At 43.8% G+C, this 23,545-nt stretch overlaps 1 protein-coding gene across 2 annotated transcripts in view; it reads left to right on the top strand.

The window, feature by feature from the left end:
- Positions 1 to 23,545, top strand: part of AGTPBP1 (ATP/GTP binding carboxypeptidase 1) — a 163,212-nt gene that overhangs the window by 72,798 nt on the left and 66,869 nt on the right. For both annotated transcript variants that reach the window (XM_075828721.1, XM_075828714.1), the window contains exons 7-9: positions 8,252 to 8,383; positions 15,470 to 15,563; positions 22,117 to 22,154. In XM_075828721.1, the coding sequence (XP_075684836.1) occupies positions 8,252 to 8,383; positions 15,470 to 15,563; positions 22,117 to 22,154 (264 nt within the window). The remainder of the gene's footprint in view (positions 1 to 8,251; positions 8,384 to 15,469; positions 15,564 to 22,116; positions 22,155 to 23,545) is intronic.

Raw genomic sequence — 23,545 nt, 5'->3', positions numbered from 1 at the left:
AGTCACCAAACGCTGCTGAAAAGTACCTGAATAGTATCAACCTAGAAGGCAAAAATAAAGTGACATAGTGCCTGCGCAATATAGCAATACAATGCCTTCATACAACTGCTGTTGCCGGCTGTGATTGACTGCAAAATTCCATGATCCCTCTGATCCCACCCGTTTACCCTTTTATTACCGATTGCAGTGTCTATCAGATGTACACGAAGGAAGCGGGTTCTATTTGTGACATTGTTGTGAACCTGGACTTTACCCTGAGCCTTAGTAAAGCCCACATGGCTGTCCTATGATTTTCTGTTTGAACTTACCTTAAGGCTATGCTCACACGTCACAGTTAAATTGTAGTTTTGCAAAACCACAGTGCCACAATTTTCACAAAAATGTGGCAAAAGCCAAGACTGCAGTTCAAATGCAACATGTGAACACAGCCTTATTATGCCCTGACAGATATGCATATTATTATGTGGAACTTCTTTATTTTTTTCGCCTCCAAAATAATTATAAATTAAACACTTATGTGCACCCCAAAATAGGACACACATATGTGTCCCACAAAAAGAAACAAGGCTACATCAATGGAAAATATTAAAGGTTCGTAGTTGACCTAACGCCCAAAATTGGCTTGTAATGTTAAACAGAACTCGTCCGCTCTCTTGACATATCTATTTTTAATAAATACTTGATTTCTCCATAAAATAGCAATTCTGGAACAATTCTCTGTATTGTTCTGTTCCCCTGTTGCTTCTCTTGGAAATGTATGAATAAATTGACGATTGGGTGTTATCATTCCCCTTTTTAAAGGGGTGTGTCCCTATAGACTCTGACACTGTCCAATCAGTGCTCACCATGTCAGACTGTGTAGGGCCACACCCTATTGACAAGGGGAATGTTAACACCCAGTTGTCAATTTATTCATACGCTTCCTGGAGAAAATACGGGAACTGTACAGTACAGATTTATGAGAACAAGATGCTCCAGAATTCTTATTTCATGGGGAATACACACTTACTAAAACACGTCAGGAGAGGTGACAGATGCTCTTTATGGCATTAACCAGTTCACGACCGGGCTATTTTGCGCTTTCAGGACCAGACACCGTTTAGCCATTTTTAGCACGCGTTAGTTAAATGGCTTTAACTTTTTAATTTGTTGGGCTAGCGACGTGATTTTTGCAATGTTTTTTCCGTAGACAATTCAGGTTTCTTTTTTTAATCATTTTTATACACATCCTTTTTGCTATTTTAGTATTTTTATGCTTAAAGTTTGAAAATAATAGTAAAAAAATAAGATTTTTTACTTTTCAGCTATTTTTTTGTCGTAATAACATAGTTTTACCCTAAAATAGACCCAGTTACAGGGGAAATCAGCCCTCTCCTAGTGACAATTGTCACTAATAGGGCTGTGCTGGGTCTAGTTAGACCCAGCAGCAGTCTGTCACTAGCAGCACCTGGCGATCATGTGACCTGTCACATGATCACCGGGACCAATAGAGACAGTGACGCGACCACTGCCTCTATTCCTATACACCGCGCTCATTGAGTGATGTGTAAAAGAGATCAGAGAAGACAGAAGCAGAGAAAGCTGCTTCTATCCTCTCCTCAGGGTTCCTGGCAGTCACTGACAGCCGGCGACCCGACACTCAGCTGCCCGATCGCTCGGGCAGCAAGTTAAAACCCGTGCCGTAAATAGTCTATGGTGTGGGTTTTAACCCCTTGCGTACCTTCGCCGTAATAGTACGTCGCTGGCCGCATATGCCAGCGTACCTTCGCCGTACTATTACGTCGAAGGATCAAACTGTCACTCTGTGAAATCACAAAGTGATAGCGACATGGCGGCAGCTGTCAGTGATAGCTGACCGCCTCTGTTGCCGTGCTGGGGACAGATCTGCATGCCCCGATGTCGGCGATTGCTGTGATTGGTCAGTCTTTAGAGACTGACCAATGACAGCTATCTATGACGTAGGAAACCGGAGAAAGCTCCTGTCAGCGTCTCTGATCTCCTCATTTCTGTGAGAACTGTGAGGAGATCGGAGAGTGACAGAACTACAGTTGAAAACAGTGGAAAAACAGCGTTTTTAGTGCCCATCTGCCCTTTATAGTGCCCATCTGCCCTTTATAGTTCCCATCTGCCCTTTATAGTGCCCATCATCCCTCAGAATATAACTAATAATATTCTTTAGTGCCCATTAGGGCCCAGCAGCCCTCTCCAGTGCCCACCAGCCATCTTTAGTACCCACCAGCCATTTTAGTGCCCACCAGCAATCTTTAGTGCCCACCAGCCCCCTTTGCTGCTCATTATAGTGCCCATCAGTCCTCCCTAGTAACAATCAAACCTATATAATACTTTTCTTTAGTGCCCATCAGTATATTAGCCCCCTTTAGTGCCCATCAGCCCTCTTTACTGCCCTATCCTTTAGTTCTTCATAAAAAAAATATAAAAAAACAAAAAAAAACAAAAAAAAAAAATACAAAAAAAGTTTTAGTAATTTAGTAGTAATTTTGTGTGCTACTTTTGCACGTCACAGTTTCCTTGCCAATACTGTTCAGGAATTTAGTTTTGCACGTCAGGGTTAGTGCAGTGTTATTACACACCCGTAATGTCTCGTCTATTTAGCGTGGAGGAGGCATATGCCATTTTATGTTCAGATACAGATAGCGCCAGTGAGGGTGGATCTGAGTTTGTGTTATCCTCCTCCAGTGATGAGGAACCCCCTCAGAAACGAAGCAGGGCTAGTGATCCGAATGAGCCCAGCACAAGTGACCCCAGCACCAGTGACCCCAGCACCAGTGACCCCATATGGCTACCGCCTACCTCTTACACACCTGAAATTCCTGCGTTTACCTCTGCCCCTGGCATAAAAATAAATCCAACTGACTTTCAGGAAATAGATTTTTTTAAATGTTTTTTTTCGGATACTTTAGTTGACCTAATGGTTGTGCAAACAAATGTATATGCACAACAATTCTTAGGCAAAAATCCGACATCCCATTATGCCAGAACCCAAGCTTGGCACCCAACCAATGCAAATGAAATTGCAACCTTCTGGGGGCTCTTGCTCCACATGGGCCTTGTAAAAAAGCCCACCATCAAATCGTATTGGTCCACAGATATTTTGTACGATACACCTGTATTCCGTGCTGTGATGCCGCGAAAACGTTTTGAGGCCCTTTTAAAGTTTTTGCACTTTGCTGACAATGAGCAGTGCCCCCCCCCCCGGATCATCCAAATTTTGATAGGCTGTTCAAAATTAGGCCCATCATCACATATTTTAATTTGGTTTTTGCAGAAGTTTATGTTCCTGAAAAAAACATAGCCATTGATGAATCGTTAGTCCATTTCAAAGGACGGCTTCATTTCCGACAATACTTGCCAAACAAAAGAGCCAGATATGGCATAAAAATATATAAACTGTCCGAGAGCCAGTCTGGATACACACACTCCTTTCGTGTGTACGAGGGGAAAGACAAACAGATTAGTCCCCCAGAGTGCCCCCCAGTTCTTGGCACAAACGGTAAAATAGTGTGGGACCTGCTGCATCCTCTGATGGATAAGGGGTACCACCTATACCTCGACAACTTTTATACCAGCGTTCCGCTTTTTAAGTGCCTTGTTGAAAGGAAAACAATGGCCTGTGGCACTGCTCGCAGGAATCTAAAATACCTCCCAAAGCCTTTTCTTGCTGAGAAACTGTCAGTTGGCGAAACCAGGGCACGATATGATGAAAATGTGCTCCTGGTAAAATTCAGGGACAAAAAAGAGGTCCTCATGCTCTCCACCATGCATGGCAACACCACAAGCCCAGTTTCAGTGCGTGGAACAAGCACCACTGTTTCAAAGCCTGTATGCATACAGGCCTACAACAAGCATATGGGAGGGGTGGATTTGGGAGATCAACTAATGAAGCCATACTGTGCCATGCGAAAGACGAAAGTATGGTACAAAAAACTGTCCGTATATTTAATTGAAATGGCCCTCCTCAATTCTTTTATTTTGTACCGAAGTGCTGGCAATCGTTCTAGGTACCTCGAGTACCTTGAAAAAGTAATTAAAAAATTAATTTTTAAAGACCAAGAGGAAGGAGCGAGTAGCAGGGCTTCAGGAAGTGAGGCAAATAGAATTGTCCCTGGCCAGCACTTCCCCAGTGAAGTCCCCCCAACCGAAAAAAAGAGCCATCCACAAAAACGATGTCGCGTGTGCGCGAAGAGGGGTATCCGAAAGGATACAATATATCAATGCAGCACTTGCCCCTCCAAACCAGGGCTTTGCATGAAAGAATGTTTCAGAATTTACCATTCTTCAGTGGACTACTAATTTTTTTCATGCCATTTTCAGGATGTCCATATAAACTTCATCTTAAATTTTATGTCACCTTCATTTAAAAATTGTCCACTTGTGCACCAATTGGATATATAAAACAAAACAAAAAATCATTATACCCCTAGATGAATACCACCATGGTGGCCCAAAATCACCCAAGCAAAAACTAGGCCTTGAAGAGGCTCATGGTACACCTTCACTTCCGGGCCTCACCGTGTGCCTCAATACAAAAAGGTCCTATATAGGGTATCAATGAACACAGGAAAAAAAAATGAATGAATTGTGAGTTCTTTTTTTTCTCATTGGTGCTTGATACATCCCCAAAATGTTTCATCAAACCCACGCGTTTGTAAAATAAATAAAAATTAAAATTCTACCAATTTTGTTTTAATTCCTAATCTGAAAAGTAAAATTTCTCACTATACCACTAGATGAATACCTTGAGCGGTGTCGTTTTCTTAATTGGGTCACATCTTGTGAGTTTCCTCTATATTGGTACCTCATGGGCTCTGAAAACACAATATGATGCCTGAAAAATATTCCAGCAGAATCTGTGATCAAAAACCAAATGGTGCTCCCTCCTTTCTGACCCTTGCCATGTGCACATATAGCAGTTTACAGCCACATATGGGGTATTGCTGTAATCAAGAGAAAATGGGTAACAAATTGAGCAGTGCTCTTTCTCCTATTGCCCCTTGTATAAATGAAAAGTTTGGGGCTTAATCAACTTTTTATTGGAAAAAATGCAAATTTTCACTTTCACTGCCCAATGTTTATGACTTCTATGAAACATCTGTGGAGTCCAAATGCTCACTACACCCCTAAAACAAAATCCTCAATGGGTGTAGTTTCCAAAATGGGGTCACTTCTTGGGGGTTTCCACTGTACTAATACCTCAGGGGCTCTTCAAATGCAACATGGCGCCTGAAAACCATTTCAACCAAATCTGCGCTCCAAAATCCAAATGGTGCTCCTTCCCTTCTGAGCAGAAGGTTATGACCACATATGGGGTATTTCCGTAATCAGGAGAAATTGCTTTACAAATGTTGGGGTGCTTTTTCTCCCTTTTTCCTTGTAAAAATGTGAAAATTCTATGTTTTTTCAGAAAAAAAGTATATTTTCATCTTCACAGACTAATTTCAATAAATGCAGCGAAAAACCTGTGGGGTCAAAATGCTAACTATACCGCTAGAAAAATTCCTTGAGGGGTATAGTTTCCAAAATGGGGTCACTTTTGGGGGGTTTCCACTGTTTAGGTCCCTCCAGGGCATTGCAAACATAACACGGCACCGAAAACCATTCCAGTAAAATCAGCACTCCAAAATCCAAATGGCGTTCCTTCCCTTCTGAGCCCTGCTGTGGGTCCAAACAACAGTTTATTACCACATATGGGGTATTGCCGTAATCGGGAGAAATTGCTTTACAAATGTTGGGGTGCTTTTTGTCCTTTATTCCTTGCAAAAATTCGAAATTTCTACGTTTTTCCAGAAAAAAAGTAGATTTTCATTTTCACAGACTAACTCCAATAAACATAGCAAAATACCTGTGGGGTCAAAATGCTAACTATACCCCTAGATAAATTCCCTGAGGGGTGTAGTTTAAAAAATAGGGTCACTTTTGGGTGTTTCCACTGTTTTGACACCACAAGACCTTTTCAAACCTGACATAGTGCCTAAAATATATTCTGAAAAAAGCAGGCCCCAAAATCCACTAGGTGCTCCTTTGCTTCTGAGGCCTGTGTTTCAGTCCATTATCACACTAGGGCCACATGTGGGATATTTCTAAAAACTGCAGAATCTGGGCAATAAATATTGAGTTGCGTTTCTCAGGTAAAACCTTCTGTGGTACAGAAAAAAATGTATTACAAATGAATTTTGTAAAAAAAAATGAAATTTTCAAATTTCAGCTCTACTTTACTTCAATTCCTGTAAGACGCCTAAAGGGTTGAAACACTTTCTGAATGCTGTTTTGAATACTTTGAGGGGTGCAGTTTTCAAAATGGGGTGTTTTATGGGGGTTTCTAATATATAGGGCACTCAAAACCACTTCAGAACTGAACTGGCCCCTGTAAAAATAGCCTTTTGAAATTTTATTGAAAATTTGAGAAATTGCTGCTAAAGTTCTAAGCCTTGTAACGTCGTAGAAAAATAAAAGGATGTTAAAAAAACGATGCAAACATAAAGTAGACATATGGGAAATGTGAAATAGTAACTATTTTGTGTGGTATTACTATCTGTTTTACAAGCAGATAGATTTAAAATGTGAAAAATCATAATTTCTTCATATTTTCTCTAAATTTTGGTGTTTTTCACAAATAAGCAATAAATTTATCGACAAATTTTTTTCACTAACCTAAAGTACAATATGTCACGAGAAAACAATCTCAGAATCAATTGGATAGGTAAAAGCATTCCGGAGTTATTACCACATAAAGTGACACATGTCAGATTTGAAAAAATGGGTCTGGTCCTCAAGGCCAAAATGAGCTGGGTACTCAAGGGGTTAAGGACCCTGACCGCTGGCCGTAAATACACAGCCAGCGGTCGGGAACCAGTTAAAGGGGCTGTCTGGGCATAGGACCGTTTTTCATACTAATGACCTATTCACCGGATAGGTCATCAGTATATGATCGTAGGGGTCCGCCACCCGGACCCCGCACTGATCAGCTGCTCCGGCTGCCTCTGGGCACCCGATGTCCGTGCCGGAAGCAGAAATTTCGGTCAAGGTATAGCGGCCGAGCTGCAGTACTAAAGCTCTGCTCCTATTCACTAAAATAGAAGCAGAGTTGCTGTTCTGCAGCACGGCCGCTATGCAGTGTATGGAGCCATCTGCTTCCCGGCACTGGACACTGCGTAACATCCGGTGCCCGCAGATGATCGGTGCAGGGTACGGATGTTGGATGCCCACCGATCATATACTGATGACCTATCCTGTGGATAGGTAATCAATATAAAAAAACGGTCCTGTGCCCGGACATCCCCTTTAATTAATTTGTGTGGTATGGTTGGGATATAGCTGTGAAAATAAGATTCAAGAAATACTTTTAAATCCCTTTGAATAATGAATACACCTATAACCACATAATAGTAATACTGACGATGAAATAAAATTTGTTAACAAATGTACATATGTAGTGATCTTTAACTTGACTTTTAACATGTTGAATACACAATGGTAAGAAACTTTAACTTGACTTTTTTAATGGCTTAAATAGGATCTGTCATGAGTTTAGTAATCCCCAATCTCCTAGCTAATCTGATAGGCGCTGTCACACTCATAACAATAGTGAAAATTGTGTCCCAAAACGTTTATTTTATCAGTTATGAGCTTTTCTCAAGATATTCAAATGAGGCTATACTTGACCAGCCATTCTCCTGAGGTGGAGTGACATCACAGCCTCTGACGCTGACCTATCAGCATGAAGCTGCTTCACACAGTGTGAGAGACTGAGGCTGGAGGGAAGGGGGATCACTTCAAATAGCCATATCTCTGGCTGTGGACCACGTAGAACAGTGGTTCTGGTGACATATGAAAGAGGAGATTCTAATCTTTCATGTGATACTTGCAATTGCTAGCAGTCAGCCTGTATAATAGCCCTAACTGTCTTGTGTTCAGACTCCGTCCCCTATCGACTCAGCGTTGGCAAATAGACCCATTGACTGCTAGCAATGCCCCTGGAAGCACTAATTCTTTACTAGAGATATCCCTAGAGCGGCTCTCAGGTTGGCAAATTCTTATTAATAACACAGCTGGGACTATAGCTTTTTAAACAATACAATCAAAAGTGCGTTTTAACCTCTTTATTTCTAACAGATGTCCTTCAGTTTTCAGTGACTATATCAAGATATGGACTGATACATCTGTAGTTTGTTTCCTTTTTTTCTTTGGTTGTTTCATCAGTTGATCAAATGACTATTTATTTTTCTCTTCATAGACAAAAAATTTGGAATAAAAGCACGAGTCAGCGGAGCACTCAACATATCTCTCAACCTGGTCAAACAAAATCTGCAATGTCCAAAGCTCTTACTTCCGTGTCTTCAAGTGTTACGTGTGTACTGTATGAATTGTGAGTACTGGCAGTCTTGAGGGGAATTTATGAAGAAATTAAAAATGTATTGTAATTTCAAGGAAGTTTTTTTAATTTATTTTTTTATCCTTACTGTCCCTTGACACGAATATTCTCTGCTCCTTGCAGTAGATATTTATTCAGCCATAGTAATTCTGTGCAGTTTTAATAGATTATCAATTATAGGTCATCTAATTCAGAGAACCACATCTTATATGCCCTGCTAGGGCATGTTGAGGCAATAGAGGGATTCCTGGCAGTGGAAATCGAGCTTTCTAAACAACATGGACAACCCTTTGGCTAATCTCCAGCCAAAAACTGAAAACCAAAGAACACGTGTCATAAGAATGGCAATTTACAAATGAAGAGCAAGGCATGAACTTGGGCATAATTTGTTCCAAGTTTATCAAGGTGGCATCCACGGCGTAATACATTTGGCACTACTCGTGACATACTAGACCCACGTCTCTTACTTACACTACAACGTGGCTGTCATTCTTGCATGCCAATATTTTACTCCAAGAATTGATCATAATCTGTAAAGGATCTGACAGACACAGCTTCTGTGTCAACGCCCATAGGTAATCAGTCGGCATCTGCTTCTATGTCTGTGAGACTGACTCCATCTTCCACCACTCAGGATGGCAGGCTTAGGAGTGGGAGATCCTATCACAGCCAGGCCAGACGGAGCTAGCTCCTGCCCTCTGTCTATTTATACCTGCCTTTCCTGTTCCTCCTTTGCTTGTGATTCTTCTCTGCTGGTTTCCTGGCCCTGCTGCAGCTTCTTGAACTACTGACCCTCTGCTCGTTATTGACCTTGGCTTTACTGACCACTCTTCTGCTCTGCGTTTTTGTACCTCGCTCATCTCCTGGTTTGACTCGGCTCGTTCACCTCGCTTGTTGCTCGCGGTGTTCCCGTGGGCAACTTCCAGATTTCCCCGGCTTCTTTGTACCCTTGTCTGTTTGTCTGTCGTGCACCTATTGAGTGTAGGGACCGTCGCCCAGTTGTACCCCGTCGCCTAGGGCGGGTCGTTGCAAGTAGGCAGGGACTGAGTGGTGGGTAGATTAGAGCTCACCTGTCTGTCTCCCTACCCCGACATTACATAATTACAAGCCCATATACCTAGTCTACCCTGGTCCCTGACACTACTATGGACCCCCTTGAGACCCTGGCTCAGCAAATGCAGGGCCTCTCCCTACAGATCCAGGCCCTGGCTCAGAGGGACAACCAGCCTGATGCTACGCTGGTAGTGCCCCTCACCTCACCTCTTGAACCCCACCTCAAGTTGCCTGACCGATTCTCAAGGGACCGGAAGACTTTTTTCTCCTTTCGGGAGAGTTGTAGGCTCTATTTTCGCTTAAAGCCCCACTCCTCTGGTTCTGAGAGCCAGCGGGTGGGTATAATTATGTCCCGGCTCCAGGACGGGCCCCAAGAATGGGCCTTCTCCTTGGCTCCTGACGCCCCTGAACTTTCCTCCGTTGACCTTTTCTTTTCTGCTCTCGGGCTCATTTATGACGAGACTGACAAGACTGCCTTTGCCGAGAGTCAGCTGGTGGGTAACCTTACGTCAGGGTAAGAGACCTGTTGAGGAGTATTGTTCTGACTTTAGGAAGTGGTGTGTAGCTTCTCGGTGGAATGACCCTGCCTTAAGGTGCCAGTTTAGATTGGGTCTGTCGAACGCCCTGAAAGACCTGCTAGTTAGCTATCCCTCTTCTGACTCCCTAGATCAGGTTATGGCTTTAGCGGTACGACTTGACCGACGTCTCAGGGAACGACGACTTGAATGTTTTTGTGTTTTCTCCTCTGACTCCCCCATGATGCCTCCCGAGGTTCCGTTGCTTTGTTCTTCCACGGAAGACTCGGAGGTACCTATGCAACTCGGGGCCTCCGTGTCCCCCCAACAAGGTAGAGAGTTCCGCAGGAAGAATGGTCTCTGCTTCTACTGTGGGGATGACAAGCATCAAGTGAACAAATGTCCTAGGAGTAAGAATAAGCAGTCGGAGGAACTTCCGCGCCTAAGTGACCATCGGGGAGGTCACTTGGGCGCACTGGTATTTCCCGTAAATATGAAACGTAATAAAATCTTGCTTCCCTTTCAGGTCTCTTTTGGTGGTAGGTCTGCTACCGGCAGTGCCTTCGTGGATTCAGGGTCTTCTGCTAATATTATGTCTGTGGAATTTGCTATGTCTCTAGCTATGCCATTGATTGATTTGCCTAAACCTGTCCCGGTAGTGGGTATTGACTCCACTCCTCTTGCTAATGGTTATTTTACACAGCATACCCCTGTTTTTGAACTCCTTGTTGGCTCCATGCATTTGGAGCAGTGCTCGGTACTGGTGATGCAGGGATTATCGTCCGATTTGGTTTTAGGCCTTCCCTGGTTGCAGTTGCATAATCCCACGTTTGACTGGAATACTGGGGATCTTACCAAATGGGGTAATGAATGCATGACGTCATGTTTTTCTGTTAATTCTATTTCTCCCCCTGAGGAGGTGAACACTCTACCTGAGTTTGTTCAGGACTTCGCTGATGTTTTCTCTAAAGAGGCCTCCGAAGTGTTACCTCCTCATAGAGAATACGATTGCGCAATTGATTTGGTACCAGGAGCTAAGCTCCCTAAGGGTAGGATATTTAATCTCTCTTGTCCCGAACGTGAAGCCATGAGAGAGTATATCCAGGAATGCCTGGCCAAGGGTTACATTCGCCCCTCTACTTCTCCGGTAGGTGCTGGCTTCTTCTTCGTAGGGAAGAAGGATGGTGGTCTTAGGCCATGCATTGACTACCGAAACTTGAATAAGGTCACTGTAAGGAACCAGTATCCCCTTCCTTTAATTCCTGATCTTTTCAATCAGGTTCAGGGGGCCCAATGGTTCTCTAAGTTTGATCTACGAGGGGCTTATAACCTTATCCGCATCAAAGAGGGGGATGAGTGGAAGACTGCGTTTAACACGCCCGAAGGTCATTTCGAATACCTCGTCATGCCCTTTGGGTTGTGTAATGCTCCCGCGGTCTTCCAGAATTTCATAAATGAGATTTTAAGAGACTACCTGGGGGTATTTCTTGTAGTGTACCTTGATGACATACTTGTGTTTTCCAAGGACTGGTCCTCCCACATTGAGCATGTCAGGAAGGTGCTCCAGGCCCTTCGGGAAAGCAAACTGTTTGCTAAGACCGAAAAATGTGTGTTTGGGGTGCAGGAGATACCATTTTTGGGTCAAATCCTCACTCCTCATTAATTCCGCATGGACCCCGCCAAGGCCAGGCTGTGGCGGAATGGGTCAAACCTGCCTCCCTGAAGGCGTTGGTGCTTCCTGGTGTTCGCTAATTATTACAGGAGATTTATTGCTAACTTCTCGGTCATCGCTAAGCCTCTTACGGATCTCACTCGCAAAGGTGCTGATCTCCTCCACTGGCCTCCTTAGGCTGTCCAGGCTTTTGAGGTCCTTAAGAAGTGCTTTATCTCGGCCCCTGTTCTGGTTCAGCCCAACCAAATGGAGCCATTTATCATGGAGGTTGACGCGTCCGAGGTGGGAGTGGGGGCTGTCTTGTCCCAGGGTACCAGGTCCCTCACCCATCTCCGTCCCTGTGCCTACTTCTCCAGGAAGTTTTCGCCCACTGAGAGTAGCTATGATATTGGCAACCGCAAACTCTTAGCCATTAAATGGGCATTTGTAGAGTGGCACCACTTCCTGGAGGGGGCTAGGCACCAGGTAACGGTCCTTACCGACCACAAGAATCAGGTTTTCGTAGAATCTGCCCGGAGGCTAAACCCGAGACAAGCTCAATGGGCGTTATTTTTTACCAGATTCAACTTTTTGGTCACCTATAGGGCTGGGTCTAAAAATATTAAGGCTGATGCACTGTCGCGTAGCTTCATGGCCAGCCCTCCTTCGGAGGAAGATCCTGCTTGTGTTTTGCCTCCAGGTATAATCATTTCCTCTATTGATTCTGATTTAGTCTCTGAAATTGCGGCTGATCAAGGTTCAGCTCCCGGGAACCTACCTGAGAACAAGCTGTTTGTTCCCCTGCAATTCCGGCTAAGGGTACTTAGGGAAAATCATGACTCTGCACTATCTGGCCATCCAGGCATCCTGGGTACCAAGCACCTCATTGCCAGAAACTATTGGTGGCCTGGGTTGCCTAAAGACGTTAAGGCCTACGTCGCCGCTTGTGAAGTTTGTGCTAGGTCCAAGACTCCCAGGTCCCGACCAGAGGGCTTACTATGTTCTTTGCCCATTCCCCAGAGACCTTGGACTCATATCTCCATGGATTTTATCACCGATTTGCCTCCATCTCAAGGCAAGTCGGTGGTGTGGGTTGTAGTAGACCGCTTCAGTAAGATGTGCCACTTTGTGCCCCTCAAGAAACTACCCAATGCTAAGACGTTAGCTACCTTGTTTGTCAAACACATCCTGCGTCTCCATGGGGTCCCTGTCAATATTGTTTCTGACAGAGGGGTACAATTTGTTTCTTTGTTTTGGAGAGCCTTCTGTAAAAAGTTGGAGATTGATCTGTCCTTCTCCTCTGCCTTCCATCCTGAAACTAATGGCCAAACTGAGAGGACTAATCCGTCTCTAGAACAATATTTAAGGTGTTTTATCTCGGACTGTCAATATGATTGGGTCTCATTCATTCCCCTCGCCGAATTTTCCCTTAATAACCGGGTCAGTAACTCGTCAGGGGTCTCCCCCTTTTTCTGTAATTTTGGGTTTAATCCACGGTTCTCCTCCGTTTCACCTGGTAGTTCCAACAATCCCGAGGTAGAGGTCGTTCATCGGGAACTGTGCACAGTCTGGGCCCAGGTTCAGAAGAACCTAGAGGTGTCCCAGAGCATACAAAAGACAGAAGACGTTCTGCTAACCTCTTGTTTGTGGTCGGGGATCTGGTGTGGCTATCGTCAAAAAATTTGCGCCTTAAAGTCCCGTCCAAGAAGTTTGCTCCCCGGCTTATAGGGCCATACAAGGTCATTGAAGTCCTCAACCCTGTCTCCTTCCGACTGGAGTTGCCCCCGTCTTTTCGAGTACACGAAGTGTTTCATGCCTCCATCCTTAAACGCTGCTCCCCGTCCTTGGCTCCCTCGAGGAAACCTCCGGTCCCTGTTCTCACCCCTGAGGGGGTAGAATTCGAGGTGGCCAAGATTGTGGACAGCAGGATGGTCCAAGGCTCTTTCCAGTACCTGGTCCATTGGAGAGGATACGGGCCTGAGGAGAGGACTTGGGTACCCGCCCGGGATGTTCACGCTGGGGTATTGGTCAGGAGGTTCCACTTTCGTTTCCCCAATAAACCAGGTCCACCTAGAAAGGGTCCGGTGGCCCCTCATAAAAAGGGGGGTACTGTAAAGGATCTGCCAGACACAGCTTCTGTGTCAACGCCCATAGGTAATCAGTTTGCACCTGTGAGACTGACTCCATCTTCCACCACTCAGGATGGCAGGCTTAGGAGTGGGAGATCCTATCACAGCCAGGCCAGACGGAGCTAGCTCCTGCCCTCTGTCTATTTATACCTGCCTTTCCTGTTCCTCCTTTGCTTGTGATTCTTCTCTGCTGGTTTCCTGGCCCTGCTTCAGCTTCTTGAACTACTGACCCTCTGCTCGTTATTGACCTTGGCTTTACTGACCACTCTTCTGCTCTGCGTTTTTGTACCTCGCTCATCTCCTGGTTTGACTCGGCTCGTTCACCTCGCTTGTTGCTCACGGTGTTCCCGTGGGCAACTTCCCCATTTCCCCGACTTCTTTGTACCCTTGTCTGTTTGTCTGTCGTGCACCTATTGAGTGTAGGGACCGTCGCCCAGTTGTACCTCGTCGCCTAGGGCGGGTCGTTGCAAGTAGGCAGGGAATGCGTGGCGGGTAGATTAGGGCTCACCTGTCTGTCTCCCTACCCCGACATTACATAATACATACTAAGTTCTGCTCAACTGCTTTGACTTGTTTGAAATGGAATTTTTATGAATAATTTTTCAAATCTTAACGTTTTAAGACTGGTTGGTTGAATGTACACCATGGGTGTAATAGGGCATATGGACGTCATAGAGGCAGACATCATCTGAGCCAGAGTGCATTACTTCAGGAGTTACATGGACGTCTATTCATTTGATTTGGATTTTGCTTCTGCTTTGTGTTTCAGCCCTGAATTTTTTTTTGGGTACCAAAGTTGTGATTAAAAAAGTTTCCTAAAACTACGTTTTCACAGTAGATCGCAGCACTGTATTTTCTGAATGTAGTAATCCGAGAGGCTAATGTTAATGTTACAGCCATCATTAACCGCCTCTTTGCTCACTGTATTTAGAAGATATAGATTCTCTATATGGTGCCTGTAACCTGCTGTCAATATAATTTCCTATATGAGGAGGAGAGATTTGGGTAATAGGCAAAGGAAGCGTGAGGGAAATCAAATGAATGGTGACTGCTATATGATAGTATATAATGAGTGATCTGTTATAAGGAACTCACTGAAAATGCCTGTACATGTAGAGGTAGATGATTTTAAGTCGGGCAATTTTTACAGGTGAAACACGTAGTTTAGACATGTTTCACCTGTACAAGCTGCTCGGCCCAAAAATCGCATTGAAACGTGTTTTCGGCCTCACCGTATACTACCTCTACTCTATGAACACCCTTAGGCTTCATGCTCAAGACCGTATTATGGCTTAGTTTTGTGCTAAGCCGTAATAGGGCAGCCACAGAGGTGCATGGAGCCTTTACTGTACTTCCACATGTCACCGATTTCGTACAAAGGCAAACAGGTTTTTTTTTTTCTGTCATATTCTGCTCTATCACATGCCTGTATTGAGCTATTAGGGGAATATTTCCATATACACAGCATCTGGCGGAGCATTTGATCACAGGCAGCACACACAGTCCCTGCAGCTCTATAGTACGGACCTGTGGAGGGCGCTATGTGCCGTTGTACAGGTTCTCTGCGTATGCCTGAGCCCTATGAGTGACATGTTGACTTATTGCGGTTGCTTCATCATTAACCTGCATTGTAATTGCCTTTGCTATATCTTCAGTTAAAAAGTATAATTTCTGTAAATTGCCTAATTTTTCATTTTGTTCACGTGAGTGTTTTTATTTTTTGCCATTTCAGCTGTAAATGCTGTGTACCTGGGCAAAAATGGGGCAGTGGAACTTATTTTCAAGATTATAGGCCCATTCAGTAAAAAGAACACCAGCCTTATGAAGTAAGTGCATTTATTTATATACTGTATGTCACAGTTGGAATATGCAGTGCTGCTGCAACTTTTTTTTTTTTTGTTTCAGTATTTTTCCTATTTCCTACAGTCCTGAGAATAGACCATTATCCAATATCTTCTAGGTAGTTGGTGTCAAGAGCATAGTAGTATGTTTAGTTTGGAAAATATTGGAAAAAATGTTTTGCAAAACCATGGTGCTTTTTTTTATTTTTTTTTCAAGAATCGAAGGGATCTCAACGAAGATGCTACGTGTGGACTTGTCCATGATTTGCAAGAAAACATTATGCGACGTTGTATATTGATAATTAAACAGGTGGTCCTGTCAAGACAATCCCTGTCTATATGGGCTATTTAGACGTATGGATGTCATAGAGAGAAGGGTAATTAAACTTTCAACAAACTTCTGGCATGTCATGGTGACATGTCAGAAGTTTTGATCGCTGGTGGTCCGAGCACTGAGACCCCCACTGATCATTAAAGCGAAGAGGCAGAAGCGCTCGTGTGAGCACTAAGTTGCTTGGTTTCTCATCGGCTTTCCAAAAAAAGACTATCAGAAACTAAGAAGCTGGTCAGCGCTCACCCGAGCACTTCTGGCGCTTTATTTTTGTGATTGGTGGGGGTCTCCGTGCTCAGACCCCCAGCGATCAAAACTTCTGACATGTCGCTATGACATGTTAGAAGTTTGTTGAAAGTTTAGTTACCCTTTAACTTAGAGTCAATGCTGGACAGTGATCTCCAAATTTCTGTAGGGAAGAATTATATAAGAAACACACTTTGCTGAAGTACAGCTGCCAAACACAGCAGCAAGTGGCGCAGAACGCCAGGATGGCATCCTTTTGTTGTCAGGTGGGAAAGTCCACACTGGAATTGCAAATTGGATCACGTGGGTCATTCTCTACCAGTATGCTGGTCCATAATAAACGTGAAGTAGCTCTCCAATTTAATTGAGCATTGCAGCTCTACATTGTGTCCATGACACTTCCATCACAGATATTATAGTAATAGATGCTAGGAATGCGGCACCACTCCTAGGGTTCCCATATGGAAAACTCATTGCTAGGAGAGCATTATGGCCTGTCCATAGATTTCCACTGGGGAGTAGTGTGTTCATTACTATGACTGCAACACTAAACAAAAAAGAAATTCCCTACATTCACATTCGGCAAAAGTCATGAAGCCTGTCATTTTTTTTCTTGCGTACATCTGCAAGTAAATACTTTTCAATTACTCCAAAATCACCTACATGCTCAATTCTCCGTATAGCTCACTATACTTAAAGTGTAACTAAACGTTTGACAAACTTCTGACATGTCATAGTGACATGTCAGAAGATTGGATTGGTGGGGGTCCGAGCACGGAGACCCCCAACAATCGCTAGAACAAGGCTGCTGAGGAGTTCGTGTGAGCGCTCAGCTGCTTAGTTTCTGCTCAGCTTTTTTCGTAAAGCCGATGTATCGGAGTATGGGCTCAAGTCCCTTTGTATGGAGTCCGTACACGATACATTTATTCCCGGAAAAAGCCGAACAGACACGAAGCGGCTAAACACTCACACGAACTTTTCAGCTGCTCCGTTCTAGCGATTGGTGGGGGTCTCAGTGCTCGGACCCCCACCAATCTAATCTTCTGACATGTCATTATGACATGTCAGAAGTTTGTCAAGCGTTTAGCTACACTTTAAAATCACAATATGCAGTATTTTATTAATCTACGGTGGCACCAAGAAAGATTTTCCGTTACCCTAATCTCTAGATGACTTCTCTATTCAAGTCGTTCCTGAACATATATTTGTGAAACTGCCTTGTCATGGTTTGTCTAGAAGTTCTTCCTCCTCTGTCACAGACAAAATTTCCTGCTTCCTCTTCTTTTTATTATTGCATCAAACCGTATACATTATTTCACTGTTATCCCTCGCTAATATTATTATTATTTATCTTAAAGCACCATTAAGTCCAGGGCGCTATATACATATAAAAAAGGGGGTTAAGAACATAACATTAGACAATAAAAGTAATAAGTACAATAAACATGAGCTTAAAGAGGCTCTGTCACCAGATTTTGCAAGCCCTATCTGCTATTGCAGCAGATCGGCGCTGCAATGTAGATTACAGTAACGTTTTTATTTAAAAAAAACGAGCATTTTTGGCCAAGTTATGACCATTTTTGTATTTATGCAAATGAGGCTTGCAAAAGTACAACTGGGCGTGTTTACAGTAAAAGTCCAAGTGGGCGTGTATTATGTGCGTACATCGGGGCGTGTTTACTACTTTTACTAGCTGGGCTTTCTGACGAGAAGTATCATCCACTTCTCTTCAGAACGCCCAGCTTCTGGCAGTGCAGACACAGCCGTGTTCTCGAGAGATCACGCTGTGACGTCACTTCCCCAGGTCCTGCATCGTGTCAGACGAGCCGGCACCAGAGGCTACAGATGATTCTGCAGCAGCATCGGCGTTTGCAGGTAAATCAATGTAGCTACTTACCTGCAAACGCTGATGCTGCTGCAGAATCAACTGTAGCCTCTGGTGCCGATGTGGCCGACATGATGCAGGACCTGTGAGTGACGTCACAGATCTGCACTGCCAGAAGCTGGGCGTTCTGAAGAGAAGTGGATGATACTTCTCATCAGAGCGCCCAGCTAGTAAAAGTAGTAAAAACACCCCGATGTACGCACATAATACACGCCCAGTTGGACTTTTACTTTTCAACACGCCCAGTTGGACTTTTGCAAGCCTCATTTGCATAAATACAAAAATGGTCATAACTTGGCCAAAAATGCTCGTTTTTTAAAAATAAAAACATTACTGTAATCTACATTGCAGCGCCGATCTGCTGCAATAGCAGATAGGGGCTGCAAAATCTGGTGACAGAGCCTCTTTAATGAGTGACAGACTGGTATAGAGGGAGAGAGGACCCTGCCCACGAGGGCTTACAATCTACAAGGGAAGGAGACCGTAGGTGAGGGTAGAAGCTGTTCACCCGGTAATATAGTGGCAGCAGGGTTATTGTAGGTTATAAGTTCTTCTGACAAAGTTGGTTTTCAGGTTGCTTTTGAAGGTTTGAATGGTGGGAGAGAGTCTTATGCGTTGGAGTAGAGAGTTCCAGAGTGTGGGGGATGCATGTGGGAAATCTTAACGACGATGAGGGAGGAGAAGATAACAGGAGAGCAAAGCAGAAGATCTTGTGAGGAAATTATGTTTGGAGAGGTATTGGGAGATTAGAGCAGAAATGTATGGAGGGGACAGGTTGTGGACAGCCTTGTATGTCATTGTTAACATTTGGAATTGAATTCGCTGGGCAATAAGTAGCCAGTGAAGGGATTGGCAGAGGAAAGAGGCAGAGGTGAAACGAGAGGACAGGTGGATTAACCTGGCAGCAGAGTTGATGGTGGATTGGAGGGGTGCAACCGTGTTAGATGGGAGGCCACAGAGAGGGATGTTCAAGTAGTCTAGGAAGGAGAAAATGAGAGCATGTGCTAGCATTTTTATTGAATCGAGGTTGAGGAAAGAGTGAACTCGAATTATTGTTCACTTGACGGCGGAAAATTGTCACTGTCCAAATTCTCCTGTACCAGACAGTGTGTGAATGTGTGTGTAGATAGATAGACAGATCGATAGACGATTGTACAGTCCATTTCTCGACGGGTCAGAGCTGTTTTGTGGGTACGAGGGGTAACTACTCCGTGTTAGGCCTTGTTCACATTTGCGTTGGAGGCTCTGTTAAGGGCCCCTGTCACAGATCTGGCCGAGATTACCGGAAACAATAGCGCAGCATTCTGTGCTATTGTTTCCAGTAAAACCACGAACACCCTGATGGAAAGCCATCATAACCCATTAAAGTCATTGGATTCCGTCAGCCGGAGGTGGTGTTCGTGGTGCAACCGCACTGTCGCTTCTGGTTTTCCATTGTTCTGCTCCTCTGATGGAGCAGAACAACGGAAAGACTTGACACAGATATGAACATAGCCTTAGGCCCCAAGCACACGACCATAGTTTTTATCCACAATTACAGAACCGTAATTGCGGGTAAAATACTGACACATTCATTTCTATCGGCCACGGACACCTTCCCTTGTATTTACTGGTGTGTGTCCGGGCCGTAGAAATGAGACTCAAAAAATAGAACATGTCTTATTTTCCGCATTTACGGACCGTGTTCCTGTACTTATTACTGTGAGCACAGTCTGCAAATGCGGATGACACTCAGCAGCCTGTCCGTGCAGTATTTACTAACGGTAAATAATGGGGCCTAAGGCTGGTGGTGTTAATGTTTTGGCAGAATAGTATTGCTATTGTCATATTCTGGTTTCATGCTCCATCTAGTGGTAAGAGACTGTGTTACAGAGCAGCATCTTTGATACTTCTTGCTCTTATGCCTGTTCATGCTTATGTACGATAATGGTAGAAGAATAGGAAGCAGTGTTACTAAAAATGGGCCTTGTTTTCTGTTAAATGGGTTGTTCAGCTTTAGAAAATAGGGTGTTTGTTGTTTTTTTTCAGACCCACCCCACTGCTGTCCATGGGCTGTCTTTGGTATTGGAGTTCCTGACCTGCAGTACCAGACACAGCCCATATACACAAGCAGGACTGTTCGTGGAAAAAAGAGCGCTCCCACTGTTTTCCAATCTTGTATTAAATGAAAGAAAAATAGTTACCAATAGATCTGTTTTTATTTTTCCTTGTTCAACAAACACTACTTACCCACCTCAGGTAGACTATTACTGTATAATATCACATGCCAAGTTACAAATGTAGTTGGACAATATAGTTGATTGTCCGTTTTTATATGCATGCTAAAATAAAATAACATACAATATAGCAATAGTTTTCGTCAACTGTTTCTGCTTTCATTTATTAACATGGTTTACTTTAAAAATGCATTCTACCTCATGCCTAAATGGGTTTTCTTATCTCAAGGTCCTAGCATATCACTTAAAATATCACTTTCGGTGGGGGACCGTGGGCCGGGACCTCCATTGATCTTGAGGATAAAAGGGCTGCAGCATTGGTTTAGCACTGGTGTAGGGCTGCGTCCCCTGCTCCGTTTTTCTATGCACAGCGGCGCTCTTAACCACCCATTCTTGTGACCCTGTTCATTTGAATGACGCTGTGCTGCTGGTTGGCGAGCCCCGCTGTGCATGGTAAAACTATGAAGGGGCCACAGCGCTATACCAGCACTACGGCCCCCTCATTCTCAGGATCAGTGAGGGGTCCCGACAGTCAGACCCCACTGATCAGAAAGTGGTGGCATATCCTAGCAATATCCTTTGACTCTATGAGAAGCAAATACCCCTTTTAAATAAATAAAAAATGTGTGTTAGCGTGGGTTTCCTCCAGGTACTACGGTTTCCTACCACACCCCAAATAAAATACAGATCGGGAATTGCGATTGTGAGCCCTAATGTGGACAGTGAATGAGGACAACCTCTGTACAGCACTGTGGAATATGTTGGCGCTATAAAAGTAACAGAAATAAATAATAATTTTTTCTGCTTCCTCCTGCAATTCCATGCACAACAGCACTTTTTTTTTTTTACCTGGAAGGGCCCTTGACCCTGGACTGTAGAGTTCGCACAGTCTTAGGAAATATGATGTTAATACTAAAGCTACCCTCCTGGTGGCAGACCTCCTATTTAAACCCCTTTCTATAAAAAATACGGACACATTGGGTTGGATACATTTTGGCCACAGCAGCCATTTTATTGACAAACCTACATAATAAAAACAACACTTTACATATGAAATAACAATAATGGAAGGGGAGTCCCTGGAGCTACAAAAGTCTGACCCCAACCAGCCCATCTGCATTGTATTTTTACTCCCAGCCGTCTCCCCACAGGCTCAGGGGCACTGTCATACCTGCAGTTGGCTGACCTAAAGTGCAACCTCTCCCCGGGACACCATCCAGCAGGAGCCCAAATTGACCAGACCACTAATAAATTCGGGAGTGACCACGCCAATTTTCCACCAACTCCAAGGACCCCCAATCCGCCACACTGCAACATCAGCTCCCCAAAATATCCCCTCACCTGTGAAAAAAGCAGAAAAACAATGAGTAACACCGCAAAATCGCATACTGTCAAGGGAACAGAAAGAAAAAGAGGGAGGGCGGGACAAGTCAGAACGCGGTCTGTTCATGTAATGGCGACCACTGCCCTCACCACTCCTTATATGCCCCATAGCCTCGCCCTATAACCCCCCGCCCCCAACTAACTCCTGCCACTGCCCTTAGGATTCATTAACCCTTTCCCTACCTACACCCCTGGTCATGGCGGCCTCCCCTTATGGCTTTTTGCCTGTGTCCGGCCTGTACTATAATATTATTTATCCTGGGTGAATCTAGTTCTGCATGACAAGATGTTTGGAAAGCTGGGTGACCACCACCTATGGGAACTATAATGTCTGCCATTTGTGGTTTTATTATACGATTAGAGAAGACAGAATAAAATATTTAAGGATCTTGTATCTATAGGTATTTTATACTAATAATACTTGATTTTACTTTGAGTGCGGTGAATAAAGTTAATGTTCTTGTCTTATTCTTGCAGAGTTTCTTTAGATACACTTGCCGCTTTACTAAAATCAAGTAAGTGCTTACATTATATAGACTGTCCTCACCGTTTTGCAGATTTTAGAAAAGCACAAATAGACTTTCATGTTCTTAACATTTAAAATACCGCTCGTAATCTGTTCATTTAAAAGGTTTTCCCATATTAGACATGGTATGGCATATCCACGGGATCTGCCATACATTTTTGACAAATACAGGTCCCGGTTTGAGACCCACTCCTTTCTACAGTACGAGGGTAACACGACCCCCGTCCTGCTTGGTGAGGCGGCCACCGCATCCAGGTAGAGAAAAATGGAGAACACGACTCCCCAGGCACATCGGGGGTTGGGTGAGCTGGGACTTGCTTCTTTCAGTAATTTATGATCTATCCTATGGATATGCCATAATTGTCTAATACGGGAAAACCTCCTAAATCGTTTGTCTATTGTATCATGCTGATAACAGCCACATGCTGCTACATTGTAGAAACTGTTGTAACTGTGAATATGAGGAGCACGTAGCCTTTACAGTTCGAGTTACATAGAAACAGTCTGATTTAAAATTTTTGACTGGCATGTTCATTTAACCATAATTCTTGTAACCTTAAAGGGAACTTGTCCGCTTCTAATTGCCTACCAAACTGGTAAAACTATGTGCCCACAGACCTTTTGATTGCTTTGTATTACCTTGTTTGTCCAGATTAACGACTTTATTGCCATATGCAAATACCCCTGCAAGTGCCGCTCATGTGGTCGGTTTACCCGCATGTAGTCCTGTTCTAACCATTTGAGCCTGCTCAACTCCACCACCTTAGTAATGATGAGAGTAAAGTGGCCATACTGTGCCAGCATCAATCCTAAGCAAGGGGGCAGAGTTGAGCAGGCTAAAATGGCAAGAACAGGGGCACTTGCCGGGAAACAGGCCGTCTGGGTGGCACTTTTTTAACAAAGTAATAAAACGGTAGGTCTTGTAAAACTACGTGCCCACATACCAAGTGCTAGGACTGGTTTAGTAGGCATATAGGAGCTGACAGGTTCCCTTTTAATTCTTGTCAGAGATTTTCTATAAATGTATATTTAGTAATTCTATGAAATGAATCCTTGAGTAATGTTAGAAAATTTGGACTCGTTGTACAGACTTGTATCCAAAAGGGTATTCTATTTTATACAAAAAAGGAGTGATAGAGCAATAATGGAATTTAAAGGGGATTTCTGATTTTATGTAAATAAAGTTTCATATTTTATTTAAATATAGTTTGTGCTTCCATTCTGCACCATTTTCATGATCTCTGCTTGCTGAATTAAATGGAAGCAATCTTGTTTACATCCACTAGCTGGAAAACCTGTCCTGATCATGTCAAACCTGCACAGATGTATGACTTGTTAAAGGGGTTCTGTACTATGACATACAGTGGAGACCCTTTAACG

The sequence above is a fragment of the Rhinoderma darwinii genome, chromosome 1 (genome assembly GCF_050947455.1).
Source record: "Rhinoderma darwinii isolate aRhiDar2 chromosome 1, aRhiDar2.hap1, whole genome shotgun sequence".
Lineage (NCBI taxonomy): Eukaryota > Metazoa > Chordata > Amphibia > Anura > Rhinodermatidae > Rhinoderma > Rhinoderma darwinii.
The sequence above is the reverse complement of the archived record's forward strand: the minus strand, read 5'-3'. Positions and strand labels throughout refer to the sequence as shown.